We start from the raw sequence: 9,734 nt of genomic DNA on the forward strand, positions 1-9,734 counted from the left end.
TTACAATAAGGTTCATTATTTAACATTATTTAACTACATGAACCAAGAATGAACAATACTTCTACAGCATTAATTAATCTTAGTTAATATTAATTTCAACATTTACTAATACGTTATTAAAATCAAAGGTTGTATTTGTTAACATTAGTTAATGCACTGTGAACTAACATGAACAAACAATGAACAGCAGGATTTTTATTAACTAACATTAACAAAGATTAATAAATACTGTGACAAATGTATTGCTCATAGTTCATGTTAATAATACATTAACTAATGTTAATTAATTAACCTTATTGTAAAGTGTTACCGTGCTAGTTTTTAGGGTTATTTCTATAAAATTTAACATAAATGAATGACATATATTTCAAACATTTTCTGCTATTTTCACAGCATTTGAAGCTTAAATCTATATGATTACAGAGACTGTAACATTAGCAATGAGGTGTTGTCACTGCATTTATGCCTACACTGAAGCAGAGACCTTGGAGAGTGGCGTTTAAGAAAGATATTGAAGGGAAAAGAGGAGAAACCACACTGACATTGCTGACATAAATGTGTGTTTTTGAGTGTTTTACTTTGGCTATTCATAATGTTCTCAGCTTGTGTATGATGAGTGACTGGAAATGGTTCTTTCATGTCTGACCCCTGCTGATGTAATTGAATATCATAATGTAGCCACATTATGGTGTGACTATAATTGGATTCACTCAAGGTAACAGAAAGCATAAAATTACATTAAAGAGATGACATTTTTACATCTGATGTGATCGTTTCAGAATGAATACCAGAACAATTGAATACAAATTTATGTTTTGCTTTCTGGGTTTGAGTCAAATAATAATTTTTGTTATGGTTTGATTTTTATTTTATTTTCTGGTCCACCTAATGTTGCAGCAAAACAAGCACGTTTTTTTTGCAGTTACGCTTGGTGATGTTGGTGGCACTGAAATTACAAACTTAATTAAATTAATTAGAAAAAAAATGTCACGATTACGATTGCTGGTTGGGTTACATGCCATATCAAATCTTTTCCATTTTCCATCTGCTTTTAAGAAAACTAAGATTATGCTCTGTGTCACAGTCCTTTTTTCCCCGAGAGAGATTCAGGTAAATTATTTATTTGCTGTGTAAATTTCACTCTACTAAAATACACAGCGTCCCCTCTGAGGCTTAGTGTCTGTCAAACCCCAGACACATTGAAGAACCGTTCTGCTTTTGCCTTCTGGTAAGCATTGAAGCAAACACCAAAACACATTTTTCTTAAAAAATTAAAAAACTATAATTTTTTTTTTGTGGTTTATCTTCCACAGATTATTTGTTCACCACAAGATTAATAATGTGTGTGTAAAGTAAATAGGGTCAATTTTGATTTCATGCCGTTTAGATATAATAGAAATATATGCTGTCACAAAATTACAATGTAAATGTACAGTTTAAGTTTATTTAAAATTGTTGATTGTGAACAGACAACAATGGAAAATGGTCCCAAATGTTTAAAAAAAATACATATAACATCAAGCTTGTTTAAATGTGGATACAAAAATATTCATTATGTGTTACACATGACTGTAAAGAATTTGGGTCATGCTGCTTGTGAATTTATCATTTGAAATGTACCTTATGTTGCCTGTGTAGCATGCGGTAGGGACAAATATTACTCACTTTCACAGCACATATACACAGTTAATATACACAACATCCAGTTATTCTGCTTTGCGCTGACATATTAAGCTTCACCAATTTAATACAACAAACAGTGTATCATTCCAAAACCAGACACTGTACAGCGCAACTGAATAAAATAGGCACCTTTTCCTATATGCACTTCACAAAATTCACAAAGTCAGCTAACTTAGTGATATTTGTTCTTTTATACATTGAAAAATGACATTTTATTCAACTTGAACATATTTTTATAAGAATATACATTCTTTATTGTGGAAGATGAGAGGTAATCTGGCTAATCACACATTTAAAATAAAAATAAAATAAGTAATCAGACGATGCTGGGCAGTGATTTGAGGCTTAAACATATATATTTTACTATAACCTTTGCGAGACATCCCATCTGTAGCATTAAAATTAATTTACTGTACATTCCCTTTATATATTATCAGATGTGACTGTACATAATTATTTTACACTCCACTGGAAACAAAAACATGTGAAAACCAATCCACACTGAACTACCTTGATGTGGCACTGACCCAGTTTGAGTCGCTTTTTTCTGAGACTTCACGGGCCTTGATCTGGCTGCAAGTCCATCCCAATGAGTAAAACTGTGAGACAAGAGCATTGGTGTGACAGGACGTCCTGCTTTTTTCATTTCCCTTTAGCTTTTTCACAAACACCAAAATTCTTCTAGTTGAACAAGCATTGCAAGTTGCTATTGAAACCAAAGGACCTGAAAATCTATTTTGTGCCACAGTACAATGGAGATGGTAAGTTTACAGATGCCACATCAATAGCAACAGTGCAAACACTTAAATACCACTTCCATTGTTATCATGAATTGCTCGATGTGTATTATTCCTTAAGATTAATAATAAGCAATGTCAAAGTCCGTGACAGTTTTATCAAGCTCCAACAGGGCCGTTCTTGTGGGAACATTGATGTCACATTAACATTGATGTTTGTTCTTTGCACAAAAGTATTTGACATTAGATCATAAAGTCATCATGTCACATGGCACATTGACAGTAAAATAAGCATGCACACTGAATGTTGACACTGCTGGGATGACTGATCTGGAATGATAGTGCAGAGAAGGGCATTCGGCTTCCAAACGTACCTACACGCACACAGATCTGAAAACATTGTTAAAAAAAAATGAACAACATGTTTCGAAGAAACATGACATTTGGTCTCTACAGTGTATCTCCATATATTGGATATTCAACAATCCACTTTTGGTTGCCTTTTTGTTTCTTTTTTTCATTTTTTAACTTTCCTCACAAGCAAAAATATATAAGAGCAGCCCGGGGTAGAGAATCCCTAACCTCTTTTTCCTACAGCGTATCATCATTCATTCTTGATGATGCTGTTGCATCTGTGTCCCTGCAGAGCCGAGTCGGCACAAAATGACGGAAAAGGTCTAGAACTACAATATCTCTGCTCTCCAGAAGATCACCGCGGCTTTATTTACAGGATTTATGTGTTGCAGAAGGTGATCCGATATTGAGTGGTTCTCACAAGAATCTTGTTATGACTTCTATGGCATCAAATTGCGCTATATTCAGCAAAAATGTAAGGTTTAGTAGCTCATACCTCCAAAGAATTATATGTAGGAACTAAGACAGTCTGAAATTCAGAACTATTTCAGTAGAACATAATCAAGGCCTCTCACAAGTCTCATTCTGGTGTGACGATACCACATCATTGTAGATGCTAGGTTAGACTGTGATGGAGGTTTCGTCCTGACACGCAGAGGCACGACGAGTCTTGGGGCTGCAGCGGGTCAGCATGGAGATCTGGGTGCTGAAGTTGTTGCCGTTGCTGCCCATGGATGGGTGCTGGTATTTGGTGTCGGGACCCAGGAATCTTTCAAGGTGCCATCGTCTCCATTTCCTCTTGATCTCACCTTGGACCTGAGAGGCAGACAAGATCCAATCCAATCAATTGGTGATGGATAAGTTGCAGTCATGCTCTACAGTTTTAAAAAGTGCCCGACCCTGTTCACTTGTCACCAGTCAATGACGTAATATCCGCGTTATCCCTGGTTTCCGCTTGCACTGCCATAGTAACCATGGCGACAGACGTGGACAACTGCATAGTGCATAACGTCTAGCGACACGCTGTTGTTGTTTCGTTCAAACATTATGGACCATGGCAAGCAAACTTTGGGACAAAAGGAGAACTAAAACGAGGATCAATATCAGCGTGGTGTTTTCGAGATGCCGAGAGCTCCACATCCGCGACTAACTTGGACTTGACAGAGCTTCACGAGTCACGACTTGACAGGGACGCCGCTCTTGCATGTACTTTATTAGACAGGTGAGCAAATGTACACAAAACAAATCAATGTTTTATAGCTCAACATGATGAAATGTTAGAATATGATCAATATGTTATTCTAATGTTGATCAAGCTTACTGCCAGTCTCATATAAGCAAGGTAAGGCAAGTTTATTTATATAGCACATTTCATACACTATGGCAATTCAAAGTGCTTTACAGAAAGGAATTCAAATAATCACAAAATAAAAGCAAGGAAAATTAAAACAGTTATAAAAGAAATTAAAAGAGATATATGATACAGTTATAAAATTAATTAAAAGACATACATAGTAAACTTCTCATCTGGCAAAACGTCTCGGTTACGTATGGTAACCCTTGTTCCCCGAGGAGGGATCGGAGCTGTAAGTCAAGACTGACGAATGGGGATCGCTTGCGAGCCTATCTACTTAGTGAATCTAAATGAGCCAATTTACATTGGCTTGTGATAATTGCACCAGCTGCTGTCTGTCGCATCCTTTTTCCGCTGAGGAGGCGGACCTGTGACTCGGCCGTACAGCGAAAGCTGAGCAACTGTGGCAAGGGGATTTACGTCTCCATTCCCTCCTCGGGGAACGAGGGTTACCATATGTAACCGAGACGTTCCTCTTTGTCAGTCACTACTACGTAAGTCAAGACTGACAAATGGAGATATCTACCAAAACGCCACGGCTGCTGGCCCTTCCAGCGCTCCGCTTGAGCCTCCTGGCCTGACCGCAGTGTTGGGCATAAAGTAGGAGCTCTAAGCAGAGAAGGTCAGTCACTGCTGATCCGCAAGACCCACTCAGTGTGACTTATTGGATAACGCTGAGAAAGCGTGCCCTTGGGGAAGGGAACGCTGCAGAAGCCACATCCTACCCCGGAGGGAGGCACTATGACGGTTACACATATGGACTAGCCAAGCAGGGTAGTACAACATATGGCAGTCTCTGGGGTGGTTCCAGCCTAATTATAGGGGGGAAAGAACACCAGCAGAGACAACAGAACGGGCTCTGTCGAGGGAAAGACACGGGCTCGACCGCAGAGGAGCTGATCGTGGAGGAATACACATATGGGGTCGCCGCAGGGACCGCTACAAATGGACACCCAGCCTATCACAGGTTCCACAATGCATACGAGTGTAGGCGTATCCAGCCCATGGGGGCGGGAGTGGCGTTGCAAGCCGACACTAAGAATGGGTCCTTTGCGCTACTGGCCACTGGGGGGGAGTGTACGGGAAGATACCGGCTCTACACGGAGGCTATAGAATCTAGTGAACGTGTTAGGTGTCGCCCAGCCCGCAGCTCTATATATATCTGTCAGCGAGTCGCCTTGAGCCAGCGCCCAGGAGGAAGCAACACTTCTAGTTGAGTGTGCTCGCAATCCGAACGGCAAGGCACGCCTTGGGCTTCGTAAGCCATGGCGATGGCATCCACTATCCAGTGGGCCATCCTCTGCTTGGACACAGCCTTTCCCTTCTGCTGACCTCTGTAACAGACGAAGAGCTGATCTGAGGACCTGAAGCTTTGCGTTCTGTCCACGTATAACTGCAAAGAGTGGACGGGACAGAGAAAAGCTAGGGCTGGGTCTGCCTCCTCTGAAGGCAGCGCTTGCAGGTTCATTACCTGGTCCTTGAAGCGAGTGGTAGGAATCTTGGGCACGTATCCAGGCCGGGGTTTCAGGACAACGTGAGAGTTGGCCGGCCTGAATTCTAGGCACGATTCGTTGACCAAAATGCTTGCAGGTCCCGTACCCTCTTGATGGAAGCCAGAGCAGTCAGGAGCACTGTCTTTAGTGACAGGATCTTTAACTCAGCTGACTGCAGTGGTTCAAAGGGAGGTCTCTGCAGTACGCTCAGCACTCTTGGAGGCTCCGTGGGTAGCGTTATAGAGGAGTGAGGGGCCCGAGGAGACTGGCTCGGCGGGTTACCTCTCACTGTGATCCTCAGGTCACCAAGGCTATTAACCGAAGTAGGCCTCTTCTGCTGGGCAGAAGAAGCGCTAGATCGGGGAATAAGCAAAGGGGCTCCACCTCTTTCGAGGTGACGGAGTCTCGACCGTAACGCCACTATGGTCATGTTCCCGCAATGGTCGCTGTATCACGCCATTTCAGCGTGCCTATAGCCCAAGCATGTGATACAGCGATCATGCCCATCAGCCGGAGTAAAACATTGGCCGCATCCAGAAACACACGATCTGAATGACATCTTGAAAAAGACGCAGACAGACCGTGTTAGCTCTTTCAGAAGTGCTCTGAGGTGCTGAAACGCACAGCGAGATAGCTGCGGCTACACACCAGGAATGCAACCTAGTGTGAGCACTCACTCTCAACTTCATGCCCACCGAACCAACAAAGCTGTGAAAACAGCTGTTTATGCTCTTTGAAGAAAGACGCGGAGAGATCACAACCCTTGCTGTCCGCTCCGTCACACCAACATGTGCAATCAGAGATTCTTCTCAGCAGAGACTCTTTGCAGGAGACAGGAACAGCATACAGTACACCATCTGGCTCCGAAGCGAAAGACAAAGATGCGACTCATCGCATGCCAATGTACATTGGCTCGTTTAGTTTCACTCGAAGTAAATAGGCTCGCAAGCGATCCCCATTCGTCAGTCTTGACTTACGTAGTAGTGACTGACGAAGGGGAACACCGGTGTATCATATTTTTCACAACTCCCAGTTTTACTCTGAGATTTTCCCATGGTGATTACACTGTGTCTGTGGTGTTCTTTTGGCGCACCCAAGAAATCTATTGGACGTCTCCGATGGACCCGATTTTCCCCTAATCGGACAGGAGAACAATTACATATTGTAGCTTTAAGCACAGCAGTTCGGAAATGAAATGTCTGGTGAATGGCTCTAAAAGGCTGATGCTCTGTCATGTTTGAAAATAACATACCACCTACACTAAACCCTACTCCAACCTAACTGATAGTGAGAGAATAAACAAATTGCTGAAGCAACCATGCCATTGTAAAATTGTAAAATTATTTTATTGTGATCGTATTTGTAGGTACTCGTAGAACCTAAGCTTGCCACATCACAAGTGCAATGCTGTACCAGGTGAGCTACTGTTTACTACATCAGAAAAGCTGGTTATGCACTATGGTAAAAATGTTTTAAATTCATAACATAGTATTGTGCAAGGAGCCGTGCAAAATTAATCTTTATTGATCAATTATCTGCCCTGTAATCATAATCATAATTTGTGTGAAAAGGGAAAAAAATGTGTTGGTGTTTTACTGCCTCTAATGTTTATTTCACCTGAAAAGTGTGGCGAAAAGTACCCTGATAGGTTTTCTAGAAATGTAGCAGAGTCACATACAGTTGTAATCGAAATGTATAGACTTTCAGCTGTTTGCAATGAACAAATCAAACAAAAGTGGTTTCCCCAAATTCAACTTACCTGGCGCAAGAGCCTGCACCTGTGACCTTTTTATTAATCTGTACAAGCTAGAAGCCCCAAGACGCTATGAACATCAATGCATAAATCAAAGTAATAGGCCACCTCTGCTGGTACATCTAGAGCTATTTACAGCCTGTGTGAGCTAACATAATACAAGCCAATTACAGGCTTCCAGGGTTTGAGCTTTTAGCTTTAGAGAAATTAAATAAAACTTTAATATACTGTAGGAAGTGGCTTCTTATCAGTTGTTAATGAATGCACCTAAACATTTCCATCCATCCATCCATATATCCATTCATCCATCCATCCATCTGTCTTACCTCTCCATTCAGAAAACAGTAGAGTACAGCAACCACAAAACCCTGTTAAAACAAATGAAAGCAACTTACTCGTACGTCACTGTAGGTACAGTGTAGGCATTGCAAGGCCATTCATTCAAAGCATTACACACAGGAATGACAATGTGCGACATGTCTAGAGAATCCCATTTCCCACCAGACTGTCAATGACTGTGGCCTAAAAATATACAGTAGGTTGGTGAGTCCTGAAGCAGACAAAAGTATATTTATATATTAAGGGGGGCAGATCCTTCTTGAATTCATGCCAGTCATTCTGGTGGCTCTGCCTAAGAAACTTATAACTGGGGCACTTCTTTTGTCCCCAGAGCTTATTTTTATTAAAACTAACAGCTTTTTTTGTATATGAAGGTCACATTTAAAACTGTCTTGGAAACTTTTTACCATGCCTTTATAATTTTTTCTAGTTTAGTTTAGTTTGCCAAATGTTTTTGAATATAGATTTTATTATACGTGAGAATTTATATATATATATATATATATATATATATATATATATATATATATATATATATATCATTTATTTTTATTTGTTTAAATCTATGATTATCTTATCAAAAAGTAAAATAAGCATAAATAATTTTAATATTTAGTGTATAAAAATGAATATTTTTCACCACCATAATTTCCAACACAGAATGCCATTAAACACAATACATCATTTGAGATGTGGAGGAAATGTCCATGATCTTAAATTAACATGAATAAATTAATGAGAGTGTGAAAAGTGTTTTTAAGAGAGTTTATTTTCTAAACATCCACAGGGTAAAAAAGCTAAACACCCAATTATGCCATTAAAAAACAACAGCCAATAGCTAAAGTGTGTGAGACAGAGATGCTCTTTGGAGACTGTTTGAGGACCCCTGAGCAGTTCTACCAGACATCATTAAACTATTCTGCTATTTGAACAACAGTCCAAACCATTAGCCTGAGAGCATTTCCTGTCACTTGGGACTATATATTGATATTTGGGCTCTACTTTTTTTTTCTGTTCTTTTTTTCAAAGATAGTTTGAGTGATTAAATCCTCAGACGTACCTGAAATGACCCAAGAATGAGGTCAAACACAAGCCTTAGTTCAGTTTTTATGTTCTCTGGAATGAAAGCGAATATGATGAAGTTTATCCCAAAGAGTGGAATCAACAAAAGTGTGGATTTTGCCAGCCTCCTATAGAACAGAAGGGGGGAAAAACAAAACAAATAGCATTATGCGATACTTTGTTGTCATTCATAACCTGCACTCAGCACGGGGCTGAGAATGATATTATTACCAGGTTATATCGAAAAGCATATTACTGGAATAACAACATTAGCGATGCTGGGTAGAAAATTGCAGGTGCTTAAGAACTGCATCTTGTTTTCTGCGAACTGCACAGTGCAGAGTTACTCAAGGACAAAGGACATTAAATCATCCGAACAATGGCAGAGAGAGCCACTGACATTTTAGATGATGAGATTGCAGTGCAGTCGGTTCTCACTCGCTGCTGGAGAGACCAGCTAAAATATCCCCATATTTTATGCCCATGTAAAAATTACATAAACTAAAATGGTTCTCATGTACCTCCCATCCTCACCCGTCTGAAAAGACCAGAATAGCTGATCTACAGCAGAAGTGTGCTTCAGATGCTGATGTCCCCATCAGACTTCATAACTATCTTAACCAATAAGACTCTTGTGGCCAATCGGCTTTTGTTTTCTGATGGTCTTGCTGGTCAGCCTCAGGCTGGTCTAAAAGCTAGACCAGCACTTATCCACTTTAACCAATCTTGGCCAGCATTTAAAGGGATAGTTCACCCAAAAATGAATATTCGGTCATCATTTATTCATTTTCAAGCTTCAAAAGGGATGCAAAAACACCATAAACATAAAGTGAAAGTAGTCATATGACTCATTTGTTATATTCCAAAGTTATACTACCTGTGAGGAAAAGACTGAAATTTAAGTCGCTATCTTCACCTTTGCTGCAGTTCTCGAATCTTATTCACATTTTTTCAAGATG

At 40.1% G+C, this 9,734-nt stretch overlaps 1 protein-coding gene across 1 annotated transcript in view; it reads right to left on the bottom strand.

The window, feature by feature from the left end:
• Window positions 1-1,424: 1,424 nt before the first annotated feature.
• vipr1b (vasoactive intestinal peptide receptor 1b) overlaps window positions 1,425-9,734 on the bottom strand; it is a 72,978-nt gene continuing 64,668 nt past the window's right edge. Inside the window, exons 9-11 of the mRNA XM_082183283.1 lie at window positions 8,774-8,912; window positions 7,701-7,742; window positions 1,425-3,590 (exon numbers count right to left, since the gene is read on the bottom strand). Coding sequence (XP_082039409.1) covers window positions 3,396-3,590; window positions 7,701-7,742; window positions 8,774-8,912 — 376 coding nt within the window. The 3' untranslated portion in view covers window positions 1,425-3,395. The remainder of the gene's footprint in view (window positions 3,591-7,700; window positions 7,743-8,773; window positions 8,913-9,734) is intronic.

Source organism: Leuciscus leuciscus (assembly GCF_965113295.1).
Source record: "Leuciscus leuciscus genome assembly, chromosome: 11".
Classification (NCBI taxonomy): Eukaryota; Metazoa; Chordata; class Actinopteri; order Cypriniformes; family Leuciscidae; genus Leuciscus; species Leuciscus leuciscus.